Raw genomic sequence first — 23,137 nt, forward strand, 5'->3', positions numbered from 1 at the left:
ACTCTCAGACCCCCTGATAATGCAGGGGCGCCCGCCTGCCGCGCGGACAGCTACCCTGAGCATCTCTAGCGGTCCGCACACAAGGCGCGGGAGTTTCTCAATGGGAAGAGGCCGGGTCTCCAGGAGGCGGGGCGAATAGGATCCCTCCCGCCTAGTGGGTCCCTCGCAGTCCTAGGGTTGCAACCCGTGAGCGGTATAGAACACCGGAGACTGCGGATGAGCCAGATTTCGGGGACTCTGGGCCAGACATAAAATCTTCCAGCCCGGAGAGAAGAGTGGGGTGCAGAGAGGGGCTCCAGTCCAGCGTGGTGAGAGGCGTGCTATCGAGGAAGAAGTTGGAGGGAAACCAGTGCAACCCTAAGTCTGTGAGATCTTGGGGTACACACACTCGGGATGCTGACCTCCGCCCTCATCGTTTTCCTTTGCTGTTTCAAAGGACATGCAGGTACCCCTCCACCCCCGGAGGGCGCAGGGAACTTTAGAGAGGGTTATTTGTCCATTTGTCCATTACGGCCTTGTTGGAGAGGAAACTAACAGTTCCTAGTCCTAAGTGTGAGAAAGTACTCTAGAAGCCAAGGCTTCTGAGTCTGACCAAGGGGCGGGGGGGGGGCAGGCTTTGGAGACAGGACTCCCCCCCCCCCGGTCTTGCATAAAAAGATTCCTTTTCTAAGCTCAGCCGTACCTCTTCTAGGTTCATCGCCCCATTTCCTTCAACAGCCAGAGGACATGGTGGTGCTGTTGGGGGAGGAAGTCCGGCTGCCCTGCGCTCTGGGCGCATACAGGGGGCTCGTACAGTGGACTAAGGATGGCCTGGCTCTAGGGGGCGAAAGAGACCTTCCAGGTGAGGCTGGTCTCTGCTCAGGGAAGGGCTGGCGTCACCGCGGGGCTGCTGGACATGGACTGCAGCTCTTTCAACTTTGGAGAAAGACAGACACCCAAGATGATTTGGGAATCCTGAGTTTTAAAAATAATTGCCTTTGAAGAGATGTGATTCCTTGTGTTTGGGGATTACCATCTTTATTCTAAAACATCATATAAATGCATGGACACCTTGCCAATGAATATAGACAGTCAGAGAGTTAATGCACAGGTTAATGTGAGCGCCTCAGAAGCCCCGCCCCCTTTTACTTTCCTCCGTGGTAGGCGAAAGGTACTGTTTTTATCTAATTTTGGTTTGTTGTTTTGTTTTGTTGTTTGAGTTGGGGTCTCCTTTTGCAGTCCAAGCTGGTCTCAAACTCGAGATCCTCCTGCCTCAGCTGTTGGAATTACAAGCTCAACCTAATTTTAATGGGAATCGTTTTCTTGTATTTCTTTCTTTTTCATTCCCAAATTTGTTTCACTCCCTATAAATTGCTAGGAGGCTCAGAATCTCTCTGGAATCAGCACACGCCCCCCCTGCCTTGTTATTGGTTTGTTTGGTTTTTGAGACTGGGTCTCTCTGCATAGTCCTGGGCAGCCAGAACTCCTTATGCAGAACAGGCTGGCTTCAAACTCAAAGAGATCTGCCTGCCTCCTACTCCTGAATGCTGGGACTTAAAGGTGTGTTCCACCATACCCTGCCCCAGCACATGCTTTTGAATAAGTGTTTTAGCGTGGAATGTGTGCTCTTTCCCTGCTCCCTGAGGTAGGTAGGGTGCCTGGAGATGAAGAGGTGAGACCAGGAGCTCAGAACTAGGCACGGTTTCTTTTGTCTCTAGGGTGGTCCCGGTACTGGATATCAGGGGATTCGAACAGTGGCCGGCATGACCTCCACATTAAGCCGGTGGAACTGGAAGATGAAGCATCCTATGAGTGCCAGGCGTCACAAGCAGGACTCCGATCACGGCCAGCCCAACTGCATGTGATGGGTGAGGGTCCAACCCTTTTGCGCTGTGGGAGCTGGGGGGGGGGAAGGGGAGGAGTTGGAACAGCAGAGTCAGGAAACCCTAGGGGACTGGAGGGCTGGAGCTGAGAGGAATTCAAATCTGACCCCAGATCTACCATGCAGTCCCCCCAGAAGCACCCCAGGTACTAGGCGGCCCCTCTGTGTCTCTGGTCGCTGGAGTTCCTGGAAATCTGACCTGCCGGAGTCGTGGGGATGCCCGACCTGCCCCTGAACTACTGTGGTTCCGAGATGGGATCCGGCTGGACGGCACCAGCTTCCACCAGGTTGGGCCTAAATTTCTTTGCCATTCCTTGTTCCTTATCGAGACTCAGAGACCACTCTAAGCACAGGCTTATCTAGGGGAAATGGCAGCCATTTGGTGTTGAAATGCGATTCAGGTCAAGAGCTCAGTCATTTGCTTTTGCATGTGGTGTTTAACTCTTTGTCCCTCAGTTTCCTTATCTGTACAATGGGAAGACTACTAACCTTAATCACTTCATAGGATAATATAGAGAATTAAATAAACCATGTGAGAGACTAAAAGTATCCAACATGATTCTTATGTAAGTTATAGATAAAATCATTGCCAGTGTGGAGCGTGGTAATAATGCACACCTGTAGCCCCAGCACTCAGGAGTCTAAGGCAGGAGGATCAGGAGTTCCAGCCTCGGATCCACAGTGACACCCTGACCAAAAAAGAAAAGAAGAATAATTATTGTGTATTTATCACCGCTAGACCACGTTGAAGGACAAGGCTACAGGAACAATAGAAAACACCATATTCCTGACCCCTTCCAGTCATGACGATGGTGCCACCTTGATCTGCAGAGCTCGAAGCCAAGTCCTGCCCACGGGGAGGGACACAGCTGTTACACTGAGCCTTCAGTGTGAGTGCAGTTAGTCCTGGAAAGACCAGGGGTGGTCCTGAACTCCTGTGTGTGACACAAGAAGGAGAAGGCAGAGGGACGGCACGCTGGGGTATTGGGAACTGAATGCCCAGCCTCTGCCTCAGAAAGAGAGCTAGCGATTCACACCCTACTCTCACAGATCCCCCAAAGGTGACTCTGTCTGCTGAGCCCCAGACTGTGCAGGAGGGTGAGAAGGTGACTTTCCTGTGTCAAGCCACTGCCCAGCCTCCAGTCACCGGCTACAGGTGAGGAAAAACGTCACTTGTCTCTAGCAGTAGAGGAGAGCTAGGACGACATTTACTGAGGTCCCTGTTTCCGCAGGTGGGCGAAGGGGGGATCCCCGGTGCTCGGGGCACGTGGGCCAAGGTTGGAGGTTGTTGCAGATGCCACGTTCCAGACTGAGCCGGTATCCTGCGAGGTCAGCAACGCGGTCGGAAGCGCCAACCGCAGCACCGCGCTGGAAGTGTTGTGTGAGAAAGGGCGGGGCCGTGGGTGTGACCAAGGTGGGCGTGGTCGTGCCAGAAGGCGGGGCTAGGACAGCTGTAAGGCTGAGTTTGGCTGAGTTACAAGATCGAAGCGGGGCAGGGGTAGGGGCGGGGCTTGTTGCCTTGGACTTTTAGTGGCGGGTGTTGCCTGGAGACGTACACGTGGTCCTACAGCGTTTTGAAGAAGCAGATCCTGGGTCAGGGGCTCATTCCACCCCACTCCTCTCCTCCAGATGGACCCATTCTGCAGGCAAAACCGAAGCCCGTGTCCGTGGACGTGGGAAAAGACGCCTCCTTCAGCTGTGTCTGGCGCGGGAACCCACTTCCACGGATAACCTGGACCCGCCTCGGTGGCTCTCAGGTGGAGTCCGATCTGGGGCTTGTGACAGTAGCTGGAACTGGACGGAGCTTCCTCCCCGAGCCTTGTCTCTGATGCCCCTTCCCTGTGCTAGGTACTGAGTTCCGGGCCCACGCTGCGGCTTCCGTCCGTGGCTCTGGAGGATGCGGGCGACTATGTGTGCAGGGCTGAGCCGAGGCGACCTGGTCTGGGAGGTGGCACAGCGCAGGCGAGGCTGACAGTGAACGGTGAGAGAACCCGAGGGTCGTGGGGCAGGGCGTGGGACGAGAGAGCAGGCGTTGAAAGAAAGTTATAGGGACTAGTATTGGAGCTGGACTGTGGAAGAAGAGGCTGGCCTATTTTGGTCAGTGGAGAGGCGTGGCCTGTTTTGTTTTGTTTTTGTTTTTGTTTTTAGGGGTGAAACCACAGTGACCAGGTCTGAACTCGCTTTATTCAGAATTAATTTTGTAGAGGTCAAGATCCGTGTCTAATGGTGCATGGTTTCCATCCCAGCACCCCCTGTAGTGACAGCCCTGCACCCTGCTCCGGCCTTCCTGCGGGGTCCTGCGCGCCTCCAGTGCGTGGTGTTTGCCTCCCCTGCCCCAGACTCTGTGGTAAGGAAAGGACCTTCACCTCTGTGACACATCGGCCCTCCCACACCTGACACTGGTGTCCCCACGTCCCACCAGCCCCCCTCTTCTTTCCCAAGCTCCTAATTGACTTTGATTATTTTTTTTTCCTTAACCTGGTTCTTAGGTTTGGTCTTGGGACGAGGGCTTCCTGGAGACAGGTTCCCTGGGCAGGTTCCTAGTGGAGGCCTTCCCAGCCCCGGAAGTGGAGGGGGGACAGGGCCCAGGCCTTATTTCTGTGCTACACATTTCCGGAACCCAGGAGTCCGACTTTACCACGGGCTTTAACTGCAGTGCCCGCAACCGTCTAGGTGAGGGTCGGATCCAGATCCACCTGGGCCGTAGAGGTGAGTTACTGACCCAAAGACCCCTAAATCTGAGCATTCCAAATACCACAAACACGGTGGTTCCCAAGACTGAAGTAATGAAACGAGAAAGATCCTTAAATGTGCAGACTCCCCAAACCTAGCGAATCTCAAAACTGTGAATTTAGGACAGCGAGATGGCAGGTAAGGATACTTGCTACCAAGTCTGATAACCGGTGTTTAGCACTCAGAGCCCGCGTAGTAGGAGAGAGCCAGTACTCCAAAGTTGTTCTCTGACCTCCATTCATACCCCACACTCATATACACACACATACGATAGCATTTAAAGTATAACAAAAACAAAAGCAAAAAAGCCCTATGAATTTCTTGAATCACAGGACCACCAAATCAACAATTCTCTCAAATACAGAATCCTAATGGAGACACTATTCCATTCTAGGAATTTACAAATATGGGAATATTGTGAAATAAAAGATTCTCAAGTTCTAAGCACCCCTAAAGTTATGCTGTTTGTTTACCCCCCCCCCTCTCTCTCCCTCTCCCTCCCTCTATTTGTTTATTTATATGGAGGGTCATGTTCCTGACACAGTGCACACGTGGAGGTCAGAGGACAACTTGTGGGAGTCGGTTCTCTCTTTCCATTATGTGGGTCCCCAGGATCGAACCCAGTGTAACCAGGGCATTAGACTTGATAGTGATCACCTTTATACACTGGGCCATCTTGCCAGCCCTGTGTGTTGTTGGAGTTTTGGTTTTGATTTTGAGACAGAGTCTCAGATAGACCAAGCTGGTCTTCAGCTACTGGCATTACCCCTGCTATCCCAAGTGCTATGATGACAGAAGTGACTCGCCAAGGGATTTTTAAATTCATATACTCTTAAGCTTCGAATCCCCAAATTCATGGATCCTCAGACATCAGACAGAGCACACACTACAAATCTGGAGAAATCTCAAGATTGGCAGCCTTTTGAACCCAGGGATCCCAAACCCAAGCCTTGAACCCCTGTTTCCCTGATAACCCCAACCCCGTCTTTGGATCAGCCTTCTCAGGACACCCCACCCCCACGTGCTCCTTACTGCCCACTGTACACACCCATGTGCCCCTTACAGACTTGCTGCCCACTGTCCGGATGGTGGCTGGTGCCGCTTCTGCAGCCACCTCTCTCCTTATGGTCATCACTGGGGTGGTCCTCTGCTGCTGCCGCCATGGCAAGTATCAATGCCTGAACCTGCCTCAGTCCCAACCCTGGCTCCTCCCATCCCCTGTCTAGGCCCAACCCCCTGATTGACAGCCTTGATTGACAGCTTCGGGACCTGGCTCTATTCCTGGCTCCCAAAGCTTGCACAGGGCTCCTCTTATCCCAGGTTCAAGTTCCCGCCCTAGCCCTGACTCAGTTTCCTCGGGGTCACCCCAGCTCTGTTCCATCTCTCCGAAGCCCGAGTTCTCCGTGGTTTCTAACCTTCCTAACCCACGTTGTCTAGTTAGCTCTGTTTCCAAGTACCGGTCACTTCCCCCTTACCTCTGCCTCTTACATTCTGTGCCTCAGGCTCTCTCTCTAAGCAAAAGAACTTGGTCCGGATCCCAGGAAGCAGTGAAGGCTCCAGTTCGCGTGGCCCCGAGGAGGAGACAGGGAGCAGTGAGGACCGGGTAAGACTCTGGGTCCCCACATTCTATTGCTTCCAGACCAGCATAATAACCCAGTGCAGCCCACCCTCAAACTCAAGTATGGCCCTAGCCTTTTTTGTTGTTGTTTGAGACAGGGTTTCTCTGTGTAGCCCTGACTGTCCAGGAACTAGCTATGTAGACCAGGCTGGCTTCCAAATCGGATATCCTCCTCCCTCTGCCTCCTGAGTGCTGAGATTAAAGGCGTGCGCCATTATAACCAGCTTGGTCTCCAGCCTTAAACGCGATGACCCTAGATCCACGGTATCCTCACAATCGCAAGTGCATGTCCCCCAGTTCTCCTTTGGTTCAATGTCTCCTCCCAGCCTTCCTTATTGTCAGGCTAGCCTTCTGCTGTCCTCAGCCTGGCCTCTAAGGAAGGCCGTGAAAGACTTTGGGATCTGGCAGAGGGATAGATAGATGATCTTCTTCTGACCATGCCTTATCACTGTTTGTCCCCTCTCAGGGTCCCATTGTGCACACTGACCACAATGATTTGGTTCTTGAGGAAAAAGAGGCTCTGGAGACAAAGGTGGGTGTGGAGGGAGGAGTTCACGCTCAGTCTCCGGCTCACCCCACCTCAGAGACAGAACAATTCTTTGGCAACAGTGTCTGGCTGGGCTTTGGACTCCACACAGTCTTTCTCCTGGAGCTGTTGGACTGCTGGGGTCACAAGCTTCAGACCTAACACCACATTTGGGGCTTCTCTGCTTCTCTCCTCCTACTCCTCCAACTCCTCCTCCTCCTCCTCCTCCTTCTTCTTTTTTGAGACAGGGTTTCTCTGTGTAGCCCTTGGCTGTCCTGGAACTCACTCTGTAGACCAGGCAGGCTGGCCCCAAACTCAGAAATCTACCTGCCTCTGCCTCCCAAGTGCTGGGATTAAAGGTGTGCGCCACCACCGCCCTAAAAATTAATTAATTAATTAATCAATCAATTAATTAATTAAATAAGAATAAAAAAGGCCAACAAGGGAGGAAGAGACGGCTCATCAGGTAAAGGCGCTTGCTAAACTTTATGACCTAAGTTCATTGTGAGATGGTGGAAGGATGGCCAGGGCTACATGGAGAAACTCTGCCGGAGAAGCCCTGCTGTGAGCCTCCCCAAAGACCCGCCCTTAAGCCCACTGTCCCCTGGGCCAGCTCGCCAGCTGCAGCATCAGTTTCTGTGACTGATTCATTTTGCCTTAGTTTCCAGGCCTTCTTTGCCCCCATCTACCGTGTTTTATGCCTCTGAGTGTCTCTTTCTTCCAGACAGAGGTCTTCCTTTCGCGATGTCCCACCCTACCCTTACTTTGGAATTCTGTCTTAGGACAGACACATTGGTTTCAACCCTGACTCCCGTTCTAAAGTCCCCGTCCCAAGAGCATCCCAGGGGGGCCTTAAACTGAGTTTGTAGCAGGAATGATCATGAGCTTGGGAGGGTAACCTGGAGCTGGGGTTAAAGGCTTGTGCCTCCTCATTGACTTTATGTAGTGCTGGGGCTCAAACCAAGGGCCTTGAGCCATCCAGACGAGCACTCTACAGGCGAACTCCATCCCTAACCCCAGTTCAAACCTTGTCTGCACCTGAGTGTGTTTTTCCTCTTGGCCTGAGAGCTACTCTTCTTCCTCCCTCCCTCTCTCTCCCATTCCCACCTTTCTCCCGCCCCAACTTCAGACAGACCCCACTTGTCCTGGGAAGCCAGCACCACCCCACCCTTTCGATGCCAGTATGTATGTCTAGCTCTCTGTCTGGGAGTCTCTGCTTCTGCTCTCTGTGCCTTCACGCCCATCTCTAGGTCCAGCTGTAGCTCAGTGCGTGTTTCCACCCAGGACCCTTATCTCCCCACACGCTTTCCTTACCAAATCTTGTTTGTTCCTCAGGATCCGACCAATGGTTACTACAAGGTTCGAGGGGTCAGCATGAGCCTTAGCCTTGGGGAAGCCCCTGGAGGAGGCCTCTTCTTGCCACCGCCCTCTCCGATTGGCCTTCCGGGGACTCCCACTTACTATGACTTCAAGCCACACCTGGATTTAGTCCCTCCCTGCAGACTGTACAGGGCTCGGGCGGGTTATCTCACCACCCCTCACCCCCGTGCCTTCGCCAGCTACATGAAACCCACATCCTTTGGGCCCCCAGATCTGAACTCTGGGACTCCTCCCTTCCCATACGCTACCTTGTCTCCACCCAGCCACCAGCGTCTCCAGACTCACGTGTGAATACATCTCTCCAACTGAAAGGTCTTAGGATCTTCAGCTTGCCATAAAGTGTGCTGTCCAGATTTCTGGAGAGTCAGAACAGGTTGATGACCAACCCCTCCCAAACTGAACACTGAAGGAGGGAAAGATCATTACGAGCATCAGGACTGCCGCTCTACACTCAGTTCAGCCAAAGTGGATTCTCCAAGCAGGAGCAGTATGGCCACTATATCTATTTGTTCTCCTGTGAGAAAGACATTCAAGATGGCGATTAAATGACTAAATACTTTGCAGAGGGACAAAGGTGGGAATGGGTGATATAGATGGAAGGCATTTCCAGTCAGCAGAGAAGATATAGGACCATCTGCATCAAGAAGAAAGATAACATAGGACAAATCAAGATGAAAGAAATAATCTCCCACCCCACCTCACCCTGTCCTGGCCAATAAAATTTCATTTTCTCGGAGCCAGAATGGCCACTATCTTGACTCCTTCCTTAAAGATACAGAAAGAACTGAATCCAAGGAATGGGGTAGGGTGAAAATAAAAGAAATAAAGGGGATTCTTGGGCTAAGAATATGTTTAATAATAAAGGGGGGCAAAGATGTAAATGTACTTGAAAGAGTCTCCTGGTGTTTTCTGTGACTGAAGAGGCCCATAGAGGCTGTACTGTATAGAGTCCTTCCTCTCCCCTAGTGCACAGGGTGGCAGGAGCGATGACATTCTAAGCCCTTCCTCAGTCCCTTGCTATTAGCTTACTACTGTAGGCACTTTGTGTATGTGTATGCGCACACGCGTGCATGCATATGTTTTAAGATTTGTTATTTTTATTTTAATTGTGTGGGTATTTTGCCTGCATGTATTACTGTACACTATATACATGCCTGGTCCCTGAAGCCAGAAGAGAGTGATGGGTCGCCTGAAACTAAAGCTATAGACAGTGTGGGTGCTGGGAATTGAACCTGGGTCTTCTGAGAGAGCAGCCAGTGCTTTTGACTGCTGAGCCTTTTCTCAGCGGTAAGCCTGGAACTCTTGATCTCGCCGTCTCAGGCCCTCTAGGATCTCCATTCCACTTTAGGCTCTTTTAATAATATACCCCTACCTCACCCCACCCATACCCATAGAGGTGCTCACACTGAAAGCAGAAAGGCAGACACATGTGGTCAGGTTCCCACATGACAGGCAGCTAGAAGTCCATAGACACACACACACACACACACACACAACTGGGCTGCCTCAGTTGTCCTGGGAAAATAGAATATTCTACCCTCACTTAAGACAAAACAGTGAACTCTTTAGGCAGAAGACTTGTGGCTGTCCTCAGAGTGGGTGAGAAGGGGGTGGGGGGGGGTCTACACAGTGCTTCTCAGGTGCTGGGTTTTCGAAGGTTATAGTCTCCAGTTCCGACCTGAGCCATCTGTCAAGGCTTGAGTCATGGGTTTTTGCAGGGAGTATTTGAAGGTCCAGACACCTTGGCAATCAGGGCAGGAAGGCTGAATTCCTAGGTCTGAGGAAGCAAGGGGTTGGGGGCGGAGACTTAGCCTGTGGTCCTGAGACAGAAGAGGCCTGGAAGGGAGCAGGCCTTACCTAACTACAATGTTTTGTCTTTTGAGACTGGGTTGCACTGAGGCTAGCCTCAAACTCCTATCCTCCCGTGCCCTCCTCTCAAGTGCTGGAAAACACTTACAGCATTCCTATTATACTCCCTAAGTTCTTTTTTCTTTTTTTCTTTAAAAAAAAAAAAAAACATTTATTTAATGTATATGAGTACACTGTGGCTGTCTTCAGACACACCAGAAGAGGGCATCAGATCTCATTAGGGATGGTTGTGAGCCACACCATGTGGTTGCTGGGATTTGAACTCAGGACCTCCGGAAGAGCTGTCAGTGCTCTTAGCCGCCGAGCCATCTCTCCAGCCCCCTTTGGTTTTTCAAGACAGGGTCCCTCTGTAAAGCCCTGGCTGTCCTGGAACTCACTCTGTAGACCAGGCTGGCCTCGAACTCAGAAATTCGCCTGCCTCTGCCTCCCAAGTGCTAGGATTAAAGGCGTGCGGCCACCACCGCCCGGCACTCCCTAAGTTCTTGACTGGGGAAAATTTGGGGGTCTATATTCCTGGGACCTCAAGAGAGGAATTTATGGAGGACCCCCGCCCCCATGGATTCTGGCATCCTTGGAGGAAGGACAACGCTGATGATGCGTGTCTGCGTTTTCCAGAAGAGAAGGCTAAGAGTGAACGTCCAAAAGCGGCTACGCCCAGGATTGAACCCTAGTGACTCGGCCTTCACGCAGACAGTGACACCTGGGATCTTGAGGGGCTGGGACTTGGCGCAGGCTCCCTCCCGGGGTTCCCGAGCCTCTCTGCGCAGAGCCGCCACGCTATTGTCCTGGCTGGGAAGGCGGGGCCGGCGCGGGGCGGGGCTGGCGGCGCCGGCGCAGCCCGGGGGCGGCGGGAGGAGGAGGCGGCGGCGGTGGTGGTGGCGCTGGGAGCTCCTGTCACCGCTGGGGCCGGGTAGGGCCGGGCGGGAGCGCAGGGGACGTGAGGGCCCGAGGCCCGGACATGGGGCCCACCAGCCCCTCCGCTCGCGGTCAGGGTCGCCGCCGGGGCCCGCCGCCGCTGCCGCTGTTGCTGCCACTGTCGCTGCTGCTTCTGCGCGCGCAGCTCGCCGTCGGGAACCTGGCTGGTGGGAGCCTTAGCGCGGCCGAGGTGAGGCCCGGCCGGGTCCTGGGGATGGGGAAGGGGCGGGACCGGGCCTCGACCTACACGCGGGATGGCCACCGCAGTCCCTTTGGCCAGGTGGCCTGCCCAGCGCGATCCGAACCGTAGATTTTCCTAGGTTCCTCCATCGTCTGACGTCCCTGCCCCCTCCCACCCGTCTTTCCAAGACCCCCTGGTCCAAGAAATCCAGAGCACCCCTAGACGACAAAGCCCCAAGCCCTGCCCATCTAAGCGTAGGACCCACCAGGCAGCAGGCGCTTGGATCTAAGAACCCAGGTCCCTTGTATCCTCTGGACCCACACGAACCCCCTGTCCTCAAACATCCAGGAGTCCAGGCCTCCACCCACTACTCAATCCGAATATAGCTCCTGTAGTCCTTAAAGGTCTGATGTGCAGGCCTGCTGGGAAGCCGGGCCCTGTCGTCTTTGCACCCCCTCAGTGGGAACCTGAACTGGGGATGGAGAGAGGAGGGGCCAGAACGCCTGGGTTCGCCCCCACCCCCAACACGATTCAAGTTTAACCCCTTCAGGCTCCAGACCCAAGCCGCTGGGGGCGGGGGGGCGGAGCCTGTCTTCTCAGCAACAAGGCCGCGAGAAACGGGGGGGGGGGGGGGAAACCTGGGTCACCATAGCAACGGGAGAGCTGGGGTGCTCCAGCCCCACGGGATCTGTTTCCCGGGGAACGGTCCCTCCATCCAGGAGGTGCTTAGAAGGAGCTGGTGCTAGAGGCGATAGGGGCAGGAGTCATAAAAGGAGCAGACAATCCAGATGACAAGGTTCTCTGGTTCCTCACTGCCCCATCGGCCTTCATTCCCAGGCTCCGGGGTCGGCCCAAGTGGCTGGACTATGTGGGCGTCTAACCCTTCACCGGGACCTGCGCACCGGCCGCTGGGAACCAGACCCACAGCGATCACGACGCTGTCTTCTGGACCCGCAGCGCGTGCTGGAGTACTGCAGACAGGTGGGCGGGACCCCACGGGGAGAGGCGTGGTCAGTGAGAACATAGGTCTAAGCTGGGGCAGGGTCGCCCTTGAGGAAACTGGACTTGGCAGAGTCCGGGGAGGTGAGAGGATCTGGAAAGCCCGGGGAAGCTTGGGGTCTGTGGTCAGCGAAGAGGCTAGGAGGGGCCGGCGCAGAACCTAGTTTGAGAAGTTAGGGGCTGGAGGGAAGGGCAGACTGCAAAACAAAACAACAAAACAAAACAAACAACAACAACAAAAGGCCATGGACTAATCTAGATTGCCTGAAGGATGGCAGGGTTTAGGAATCTGTGGTGGCTTTTAGAAAAAGCGGGAGTGTAAGTGGCAGGAGTGTAAGTGGCGTGGCCGAGGAGGGGTAGGGCTTAGATCAAAAGACCTTTAAACCAACAAGACTCAGAGCAGTGGAGCCCAGTGATAGTGGCTGCTAGGAAAAGGCCGGGCCGATACAAAAAGAAGAGCTACTTAGAAGCTAAACAGAGAAAGACGGGGCGTGAAAGAGGGCGAGATATGCTGAGAAAGAAATCTGATCTCCGAGCAGGGTGGTCCTGAAACATGGGCTCAGAGAAGTTGAGTTTGGCGTGAACAGGCCAGGGGACCTTTACCAAGCCCTCGTGAGAATGGCGAACTCTAGGGAGACCACTTGGGGGCATGACCAGTGGACCCCGAGGCTTAGCATCCGAGGCCTATAAATTAACCTGTTAGTTCTATAGACAAGAGAGAAAGGCCCAGGAGATGGCCTTAGGAACGGAGAACCTTAGAAAGGGACTGCCCAGGCTGAACAGAGTGGCATAGGCCCATGATCCCAGTTATTGGAAAGGCTGAGGTGGAAGAACCACAAATTAAAGGCCCTCGCAAGCTACAGAATGAATCCAAGACCAGTTTAGGAAATGTAAGGAGTCCAAAATAAATAAATAAATAAATTAAAAAAAGAAACCCTGTTTAAAAAAAGAAGCCGGGTGGTGGTAGCTCACGCCTGTAATCCCAACACCTAGGAGGCAGAGGCAGGTGGATTTCTGAGTTCAAGGCCAGCCTGGTCTACAGAGTGAGTTCCAGGACAGCCAGGGCTACACAGAGAAACCCTGTCTCGAAAAAAAACCAAATCCAAAAAAAAAAAAAAGGAAATGTAAGGAGACCTGGTCTCAAAACAAGAAGTAAAAAGAGGGCTGGTGGTAGAGCACTTGCTTGGCCATGCACAAGGCCCTGGACTCAATCTCCAGTACCAGATGCCACAGGCTGGGGGTAGCCAGTAAGTTGAACCCCTCCCCCACACTGTGCCCTACAGATGTACCCAGAGCTGCACATAGCTCGTGTGGAGCAGGCCGCACAGGCCATCCCGATGGAGCGCTGGTGTGGGGGTACCCGGAGTGGCAGATGTGCCCACCCCCACCATGAGGTTGTGCCCTTCCATTGCCTGCGTGAGTTACCCGCTGGGGGGTGGGGGGGTGGGAACTGAGGAGATGTGGGAATCTCCCAGAGTCTACATCCCAGAGATGACATCGAGTCTGGGTGATGGGCTGAGAAAGCTATAAGTGCCTGGACTCTGAGGAGGCCAGGGCTGGGCTATTAGGATTCTGGCGTCTCCCGTTCCCCAGCTGGCGAGTTCGTGAGTGAGGCCCTGCTGGTACCCGAGGGCTGTCGGTTCTTGCACCAGGAGCGTATGGACCAGTGTGAGAGTTCAACCAGGAGGCATCAGGAGGCTCAGGAGGTTAGGGCCTTGTCCCGCCCATCTATCTCCTAACCCTAGGACCCGGGAATCTTGGCCCTTCCTTCCAGAACCTGGCTCCGAGGCTTTCTGTCCACACCCTCCAACCAGGTCCTTCCGGCCCCCGGGCCTCCTCTTCCCACAGGCCTGCACCTCTCAGGGCCTCCTCCTGCATGGCTCCGGCATGCTTCTGCCCTGCGGCTCTGATCGGTTCCGAGGTGTGGAGTACGTGTGCTGCCCGCCTCCCGCAACTCCCGACCCATCCGGGATGGCAGCTGGGTGAGTGACAGACTCTTTCTATGTACAACCCCCACCCCAAGGCTCTGGAGGTGGGCGTGGGAGCCCACCCGTGGGAGCTCATCCGTGGGAGCTCATCCGGAGATCTTACTGGCTGAGTCTTCTGCTCCTTCAGTGACCCCTCTACCCGGACCTGGCCCCTGGGGGGCAGAGCAGAGGGAGGTGAGGATGAAGAGGAGGTGGAGTCTTTCCCTCAGCCAGTAGATGATTACTTCGTAGAGCCCCCTCAGGCTGAAGAAGAGGAGGAAGAGGAGGAGGAAAGGGCCCCACCTCCCAGCTCCCACACCCCTGTCATGGCCAGCAGAGGTGAGGCAGGCTTCTCCGTTCACCTCTCCAGCATTTGTGGTTTGGGTATTTGGGGGAGTATGGGGGTACCTTTAGAAGTGACCTAGTGGGGAGAGGCACAGCTGGGGGAACGGAGGAGACAGCTGTGGCTTTGGATGTGGTAGATTAGTCTGTGAAGATTAAAGGGGTGGGGAGGGCTCCAAAAGGGATGCCCAGAAGAGGATTCGTTTGGCAGACATTGCTTTGAGGATGATAGGATGGATTCCATAGTTTTGCACATGCCTGTCAGGCCTGGCACCATGATGCCAGGCGACAACCGTGGCTAAACTGGATGCATGCTGGTCTCTAGTGCATCCTGGGCAATGTACATCTCAGGGAGGGAAAGTGACCTGTCTGCCTGCCTGACCCCTTGCCTTGCAGTCACTCCCACCCCAAGGCCCACGGATGGCGTGGATGTCTACTTTGGCATGCCTGGGGAGATCAGCGAGCATGAGGGTTTCCTGAGAGCCAAGATGGACCTGGAGGAGCGCAGGATGCGTCAGATTAATGAGGTGATGAGACCGGGAAACCAGCATCCCCGCAGTTCCACAAATACAGGGGAATTCTTTATTGGCACCACCTCTAAAGGGTGACCTAGCATCCTCTACCTGAGCCCATACTCAGGCAATGGGCTACTGATGTGCCCAGCAGACCCCTGAAACGCCACCAGATTTCACAATGGCACAATCCACTCTAAATTCCTTTGGAGCTGGCTAGGTGTACTATCATATGCCTTAATCCGGATGCTTGAGAGGCTAAGGCCAGAGGATCAGAAGGCCAAGGCCAGCCTCAAATATATAATGACTTTGAGACCAGCCTGGCTGCATGAGAACCTGTCTCTAAAGAAATAAAATCAAATAAATCATTTGGTTATTCCTTCTTGGGAACCCGAAGTTCAGTGGTACTAGGTGATCTTCGTCCTCTTAAGCCTTGGAGATGGGTAGGGGGACTCGAGCAGGAGAGATCGTGGGATCCTCAAGTGTCCCCATCCACCCCTAGGTGATGCGTGAATGGGCCATGGCTGACAGCCAATCTAAGAACCTGCCAAAAGCCGACAGGCAGGCCCTGAATGAGGTAGGACCCCCTCTTCCGAGTTCCCTCATGCCCCGCCTACTACTGGGGGCCACCCTCCTCCGAGTCCCCCTCATGCCCCGCCTCCTACCTCCGGGGGCCACGCCACCCATTTCAATTCCTTTCTGCTCACCGGTCCCCTCCCAGTCCCACCCTTACTTTCGGCACTGCCTCTACTCAGAATGGAGCCCAGGGCTTGGTGCCTGCTGCTGAGCGAGCACTGCCCCCTATGGGCTGACTTTGGAATCCTCTCTCAAACAGGGAGTCGTGGCCAGTACTTTCTTGGGAAGCCAGACTCCCGGCCCCTGGTTGTGGTCGGCTGGTCCTGTCCCTCTGCTCCCTCTCTGACAAACCCAGCTTCCTAACTCTTGGCCCCACTTCTCCGTGGTTGCCTTTGGGAGATCCACCTACCCAGACTCCTCCTGATCAGCCCCCAGTCCTGAGCCTCACTCCATTAGCTCTGTGGAGGCTCAGCCTGTCTTTTGGGTTGGAGCTGCCCAAGCCTGCCTTCCCTTTAACTGACCAGTTCTGTTTTTAGATTGTTCCCACCTAATCTTACAGCCTACACCCTCAGGCTAGGCCCCGCCCCAACTCCACCTGACCCTGCAGCTTGTCCCAGATTGGCACAGGTCGGGTGGAGAAGGAGACCTACTGAAGCCCAGCCTCTTTGTTCTAGATTCCTGGTGCACTCAGGTTTTCACCCACCTGCTCTCTCTCCCACCTCCGCACCTCTCCCTAGCACTTCCAGTCCATTCTGCAGACCCTGGAAGAACAAGTGTCTGGCGAGCGACAGCGCCTGGTGGAGACCCACGCCACCAGAGTCATCGCTCTGATCAACGACCAGCGCCGAGCCGCCCTGGAAGGGTTCCTGGCAGCGTTACAGGGCGATCCGCCTCAGGTATGGGGAGGTCCAGGTTGGGGACAAACACCAGTTGAGAAGGATTAGGATCAGCCTGGACAGCCCTGGTCCCTCCACAGGCCGAGCGAGTTCTGATGGCCCTGAGGCGCTACCTGCGTGCAGAGCAGAAGGAGCAGAGGCACACCCTGAGGCACTACCAGCACGTGGCTGCTGTGGATCCTGAGAAGGCCCAGCAGATGCGCTTTCAGGTACACGCGTGCTTTCGTTCCCCGGATGCAAACCCCGCCTCCTGTCCTCCCACCTGCCCTCTCTCAAAAAAAAATGCTAAGTGCATGAGTAGTTTTGCTTGCACATCTGTTCACCACATGCATGCCTGGTCTGTGAGGAGGCCAGAAGGGGGTGTTGAGTCTCCTAGAACTGGACCCGGGGCCTCTAGAAGAGCAGTCAGTGCTCTTAACTGCTGAGCCATCGCTCCAATCCCAAATCCCACTTTCTCGATGCTGGAACACTGCCCCCAAAACATGCACACACCCATGCACACGCCCTCACACGTGCACAGGAGTACACACCTCTCATACAGTTCTTTTCACTTCCTTCTTGACCTCAGGATTCCCACTTCCTGTACCTTGGAATTCTATTTCCTGTCTCTTGGATTCCCGCTTCCTAGCCCTTGGATTCCTGCTTCCTAGCCCTTGGATTTTACTTCCTTTCCCAGAATCCTTTGCCCTGATCTTGGAGTTTGTCCTTCAGCCCAGCCCCGTCTGTTTTCCCCAGAACCTCTCCTGTATGCACTAATTCTACTTCTGGTTTGTGGGCATTCTCTTTTGGTCCATAGAAGCTCTCCTCTGTGCTCCTGGATGGCAAGCCTCGCCCAAGAGCCATTATGGCTCCTTTGTGACTCCTGTAGACCAAGTCCTGTCTCCCCCACGGCCCCACAGGGGTTCCTCCAGCCCTGCTTTCTCCCTGTGACCCATGAGTCTACTTTCTCCATTGGCACTGTCTCTCTCTCTCTCTCTCTCTCTCTCTCTCTCTCTCTCTCTCTCTCCCCTCTCTCCCACCATCTTGCCTCTGGTACTGTTTTCCTCTGTCCAAGCCTTGAACTTCTGGTCTTATACCCATGCCCTCTTCCTTCTCTCTGGATCCTGCTTCTCCTGCCCTGGTTTCCTTCCCCTGTGCCTGGGTATCTGACCCTTGTGCCCAACTCCCTGTCCATGCTCCACGTTCCATTTCCACGGCGCCTGCTGAGTTCTTTTCTCATCCGTTCTTCTCCTCGCTCCCCACAGGTCCAGACCCACCTTCAGGTGATTGACGAGCGAATGAATCAGAGCCTGGGGCTCCTGGACCAGAACCCGCACCTGGCTCAGGAGCTGCGGCCGCAGATCCGTGAGTGCCCGTTACTTTTGTCCCGACCTTCAGTTCTCCCAAGCCTCAATTTCCCATTCTTCATTTAAATCACCCCGGAACTTGGTAGTTCCGATTAAGAGCCAATTCTTTTTTTCAATTGATTTGAGTCATTTTCCTCTGTCTGGTCTGGATTTGCTTCCTTTGGGGGTGTGACTAGTAGTCAATTAATTGTATAGATTGATTTTAATTGTGGTTTGTCATTGTTGTTGTTGTTTGTTTGCTTGTTGTTTTGAGACAGGGTCCTTGCTTTGCAGCACTGGCTGATCTGAAACTCACTGTGTTAGATCAGGCTAACCTTGAACTTTGAGCAACCTTTCTTGCCTCTGCCTTCCAAGGGCTGGGGTGACAGGCTTGTGCCCCAGCACCTGGCTAGATGTTTTCTATGGTCCCAGGGATGAAGCCAGGACTGCGCACTGATGGGCAAGTGCCTCACTGTCCCCATGTCCCCAGCCTTGGCTTCTTAAGACAAGGTTTTTCCTCGGTAACTGAGGCTGGCCTGGAACCACGTACCTCAGGCCTGACCTCAAATCACAGTCCACCTGTCTCTGCTTCCCCAGTGTCAGGATAGAGCCATACATTGGCCCCACTCTCCTCAAAAAATTGTGTAGTGCCCACTGTGGTAGCACACACCTTTCATCTCAACACTTGGAAGGCAGAGGCAGGCAGATCTCTGAGTTTGAGGCTAGCCTGCTCTACAGAGGCAGTTTCAGGACAGTTAGAGAAACCCTGTCTCAAAAGAAAAGAAAAAGTTGGGTGGTACCGGGAATTCAAACCCAGGGCCTTTTATATGCTAGGCATATATACAGCACTGAGCCACACCCCTCGGTTACTGAGCCCAGGTTCTATTGGTTAGAATAGAGTCACGAGTCAAATCTGGATTCAACACACTGCGCCCACGAGAGAGAGAGAGAGAGAGAGAGAGAGAGAGAGAGAGAGAGAGAGAGAGAAGCAGACAGTATTAGCCTGCGTAGCCCCCAGTTGGCTGTGACTTCCTTCCAGTCAGCCCAGGCCTAGCTCTCAACCTCCTGTTGGAAGAGGCAGGGCTGTGGCAGGTCCAGCCTCCATCCTTCCTGCTGGCGCGCCTGGCATGTCTCTGCTGTCTCTCTAATGTGCCATCCATTCCCTGTGAGGGCCCCCTGCCCTTGGCCTGCTGCGAGGGCCCCCTGCCCTTGGCCGGCTTGGCCTGCTGTGGCTGTCGCGCACTCACCGCCATCTTTCTGTGTGTCCCTCAGAGGAGCTTCTCCACGCTGAGCACTTGGGTCCCAGTGAACTGGAAGCCTCTGTGCCCGGGAGCAGCAGTGAGGACAAGGGTAGCCTTCAGCCTCCCGAATCCAAGGACGGTGAGCAAATCAGAATCCGCCCGCCTTTAGGAGCAGCCGGGCCTCTTTCCCTTTCCTCTACAATGTCGGTCAGACTCCTTGGCCTGAAGGAAGAGGCTGTCGAGGAGCCTAGGGCTTTGCACACGCTACGCTAGGGAAGATTTCCTCCACTCAGCGCTAGCCCTAGTTCTTCTTTTTCCTCCCATCCCTCCTTTCATTTTTTTTAAAGACAGTCTAGGTAGGTAGCCCTGGCTGGCCTTGAACTCCACACCCTGAGTAGCTCATATTACAGGCAAGCGTTGCAAGGCCTAACTCAGTCCTTAGGTTGTTGGGACAGGGTCTCACTCTGTAGCTCAGGCTAGCCTAGAATTCTCTATTTAACTTCAGGTGGCCTCAGACTCCAGATGCTCTTGTTGTAGCTCCAAGTGCTGAAATTATATAAGTGTTTACTACCACACCCAGCATACACCCTTTTTTCTAATTCTCTAAGGTCCGGGGGTGTCTGTGCCACCATAACGGGTGGGAAGGAATAAGGAGGGGTGTCTGGGGGTATCGGGCTTCTGTGGGGTCCTCAGTCCTGGTGGGGTTCTCTACCTTATCTTTCTCTTCACCATTTCGCCTGTCATCTTGTCTACTCTGTCAGCAGATCCACCAGTGACCCTTCCAAAAGGTAAGTGTCATATAGCATAGACCCCGGTCACCAAATCCCACTGAACCCTAAACCAGGAAGGGACAGGGCTGCACACCCCCTGGGGTGGAATCCGGCCCCCTTTCTGATGTGACTTGGGTGGGGTAGGGTCCACAGATCAAGATTCTTCCTCCTCTGGGAGAGAGAAGCTCACTCCACTAGAGCAGTATGAGCAAAAGGTAAGAAAGTGGGGGGTCTGAACCCTGGGTGGAGGATAGGCTCGGGAGGCTTGGATTCCTCAGCTTCTGGAAGGAGCTTACCGGGTACATGGACTTAGTGATGCGGGGCTGGGAGGTACCCGTCTAAGCCCTGGGTCCGTGGTATCTGACATCTGCTTCCCCAGGTGAATGCGTCTGCCCCAAGGGGGTTCCCCTTCCACTCGTCAGATATCCAGCGGGACGAACTGGTAAGGCGTGGCAGATCCTGGGGGCGAGGTCAGAGGTTGGCGTGCAGGCTCTGGCAGCCTCCAAAGCCACAGCGGATCCTGGTGAGCCTCAAAGATGTTCTTGGTCCCGCGTCCTTTCTCTACAGGCGCCTTCCGGGACTGGAGTGTCCCGAGAGGCCTTGTCAGGTCTGCTGATCATGGGAGCTGGAGGAGGCTCCCTCATTGTCCTATCCTTGCTGCTTCTGCGCAAGAAGAAACCTTATGGGACTATCAGTCACGGTGTGGTGGAGGTGAGGGGCAGACATCATGGTGGTGGTGGTCGGAGTTAAAAGTAGCTCTGCCCCCCCACACCCTGAGCCCCCCCTTGTCCCTGTTGCAGGTGGACCCCATGCTGACCCTGGAGGAGCAGCAGCTCCGGGAACTGCAGAGGCATGGCTATGAGAACCCCACCTACCGCTTCCTGGAAGGACGACCTTGACCCCAACCCTAGCTGCCTTCAGCTGAGCCCTACTGCCCTTCTTCCGGTCCCCCAATCCCAACTCCCAGCTTCCGGTGGGGGAGGGAGATCTTGACAAATTCATTCTTGTTTCCCCTTCCGAGTTCCAAATTCCACACCTTTAGAAATTCCCACTTCTTGTCCCACAAGGGACCTCTTCACCTTAATTTATTTTACATTAATTTATTGCTCCTTAAGGTGACCTGGGTCCCAGTGTATGTCACTCCCTGGAATTCACCATCTCACGTTTCTTCACTAACATCCCAATAAAGTCCTCTTTCCCACCCGGCCATCACGTGTTTCTGTTGGAGACACTGTGTGTAAACACTAGACTTACCAGCCCAAGCTTCCTGCAGGTCTTTAAACTGAGTGAGGGGTGGATGTGGTCCCAGCATGCAGGAGGCCGAGGCAAGCAGAGAGATTTCTGTGAGTTCGAGACCAGTCTGGACTTTAGTCTGCATAAGAGTTCCAGAACAGCCTGGAATCAAAACAAAACAACGACAAAAACAAACAAACAAACAAAAACAACAACAAACCACCACCACAACAACAAAAACTGAACGGAAGTTGGGTGAGGGTGTTTTAAATCTGGGTGGGGCCTGGTGGGAAGGAATACCGCCTAGGGGGCGGGGCCCAGAGGCTGAGCATTTTTTTTGGCCTGCCTAGGAGCTTTCCGTGGTGCTGAACGGGTCGCTGCTGCGAGCTTCGCGAGAGTGTCTGGACTGAGGACCAGCCTCCACCTCTCCCGCCTCTCTCTGCTCTGTTTTCCCCGCCCCTAAACTTAAAAAAAAAAAAAAAAGATAAGATTTTATTTTTAAACTGGGGCAGGGCGGGAATGCGCGCTGCACTGTGGGAGTGGAAGTCAGAAGGCAACTTGCAGAAATTGCATTCCACCGTGTGGTCCTGGGGATACAAGTTGGTCTGCTCCTTGGGCCGGTTGGAGGCAATGCCCTTGACCCAATAAGCCATCTCAAAGTCCTTCTCCAGCCTTCTCTTTACAGTCAACATCACACCACTGCAACCTTCCAGCCTTGGGAATGAAGGGCTGGGCATACATGCATGCTTGTTTTCTGTTTAAAAAATGTGTTTTGTTTGTTTGTTTTATTTTTGAGACAAGGTTTTAAAATATAGCCCTGACTGTCCTAGAACTCACTTGGTAAACCAGGCTGTCCTCAGATACACAGACCTTCTTTCTTTTGCCTCCTACGGGGATATTGCAAGGCCTAGCTACCCGTGCTAGTTGTATACTCTGCCACTGAGCCACGTTCCCAGGCCCTGGTGATGAAACACATCTAACATGAGCAGTACCTTCCCAACCCTCACATCCCAGCTGTGACATGTCAGGGTTACCTACCTAAAGGTAAAACGGGCCTCTCCACATGCTGTTACTTATCCTAAGATAGCTGTTATCAGGGTCTCGTTCAGGGAATTTTAAAACATTAGGGAGAGATTGGGAAATACAGCTCAGCCCCTCAGTGCTTACCGAGCACGCACGAAGCCCTGAGTTCAGCCTTCATTACTGTACAAAATGGAGATAGCACTGCAATCCCAGCATTCAGGAGGTGGACGATTACAAATTCAAGCTCAGTAGGGGACAGGACTCAGTGGGTAGAGGTGATTGCCCGGAAGCCTGATGTTTTCTCCCCCAGAACTACGAGGCAAGAGAGAATCAGTCTTAGAAGCTGGCTTTTATGTCACTCCTCATCACACACGGACACAAATAAGTACATACATACATGCATACATACATGCATACATACATACATACATACATACATACATACATACATATATGCAACAGCAAGAAGACATTCAAGATGGCCCACACCTTTGGGCCCAGCACTTTGAAGGCAGAGACACAGTATCTATGTAAGTTGGAAGTCAGTCTAGTCTACATAGTTCAAAGCTAGCCAGTGCTATGTAGTGAGACCCTATCTCAACCAAAACAAGAAAGAGAGAATTTCAGAGCCAACCTCAGCTAAGTAGCCATTTCCAGGACAACTGAGAGTACATGAAACCCAAGACAAGTACGTAAGTATTTTTAAAGATGTATCTATTTGAATATTGCTTATATGCATCTTTGGCCTTCGTGTTTGTGTGAAGACCACATTTGTGCCTGGTGTCAGCCAGCAGAGGCCAAAAAAGCACTGGATCACCTGGAACTGGAGTTATATAAAGCCGTGAGCACCGTGTGAGCGCTGGTTCATGGACCCAGGTCCTCTGCAAGAGCAGCTGTGTTCTTAGATGATGAGGCATCTCTTTAAACCCCCCAAAAGTTTTCTTTAAGCTCAGTGTCATTCTCTATACTATGTAATGAGCTTGATAATAGCCTGGACGTCATGCAATCTTATATCAAATATCAACACACACACAAAAGCCAGACCATGTTTTGGAAACAAACATCCATGGTGCTCTCTCTGTGTCAGAAAATTGCTCCATTTGAGAAAAGAAAGGGGCTGGTGAGATGGCTCAGCAGTTAAGAGCACTGACTGCTCTTCTAGAGGTCCTG

At 53.4% G+C, this 23,137-nt stretch overlaps 2 protein-coding genes across 3 annotated transcripts; both read left to right on the forward strand.

Annotated features, from left to right (window-relative positions):
• The first annotated feature begins 210 nt into the window (after positions 1-210).
• Kirrel2 (kirre like nephrin family adhesion molecule 2) lies at positions 211-8,845 on the forward strand. Its single transcript, XM_052179583.1, has 15 exons — positions 211-445; positions 692-841; positions 1,698-1,847; positions 1,988-2,148; positions 2,601-2,751; positions 2,912-3,017; positions 3,094-3,242; positions 3,491-3,618; positions 3,710-3,842; positions 4,108-4,208; positions 4,351-4,570; positions 5,660-5,758; positions 6,097-6,197; positions 6,679-6,744; positions 8,074-8,845. The coding sequence occupies exons 1-15, from the start codon at positions 394-396 to the stop codon at positions 8,407-8,409; spliced, it is 2,103 nt and encodes a 700-aa protein (XP_052035543.1). The 5' UTR covers positions 211-393; the 3' UTR covers positions 8,410-8,845.
• Positions 8,846-10,864: 2,019 nt separating this feature from the next.
• Positions 10,865-20,918, forward strand: Aplp1 (amyloid beta precursor like protein 1). 2 transcript variants are annotated; one of them, XM_052166518.1, is made up of 17 exons: positions 10,865-11,092; positions 11,921-12,064; positions 13,366-13,498; positions 13,676-13,788; positions 13,931-14,064; positions 14,198-14,388; positions 14,788-14,918; positions 15,406-15,480; positions 16,217-16,375; positions 16,456-16,584; positions 17,620-17,719; positions 18,973-19,080; positions 19,703-19,729; positions 19,856-19,926; positions 20,091-20,153; positions 20,279-20,422; positions 20,512-20,918. In XM_052166518.1, the coding sequence occupies exons 1-17, from the start codon at positions 10,946-10,948 to the stop codon at positions 20,608-20,610; spliced, it is 1,968 nt and encodes a 655-aa protein (XP_052022478.1). In that variant the 5' UTR covers positions 10,865-10,945; the 3' UTR covers positions 20,611-20,918. The 2 variants fall into 2 exon arrangements, with proteins under 2 accessions (XP_052022478.1, XP_052022487.1); XM_052166527.1 differs by having other exon boundaries at positions 19,706-19,729.
• The last annotated feature ends 2,219 nt before the right edge of the window (positions 20,919-23,137 follow it).

This window comes from Apodemus sylvaticus, chromosome 1 (assembly GCF_947179515.1).
Source record: "Apodemus sylvaticus chromosome 1, mApoSyl1.1, whole genome shotgun sequence".
NCBI classification, from domain to species: domain Eukaryota; kingdom Metazoa; phylum Chordata; class Mammalia; order Rodentia; family Muridae; genus Apodemus; species Apodemus sylvaticus.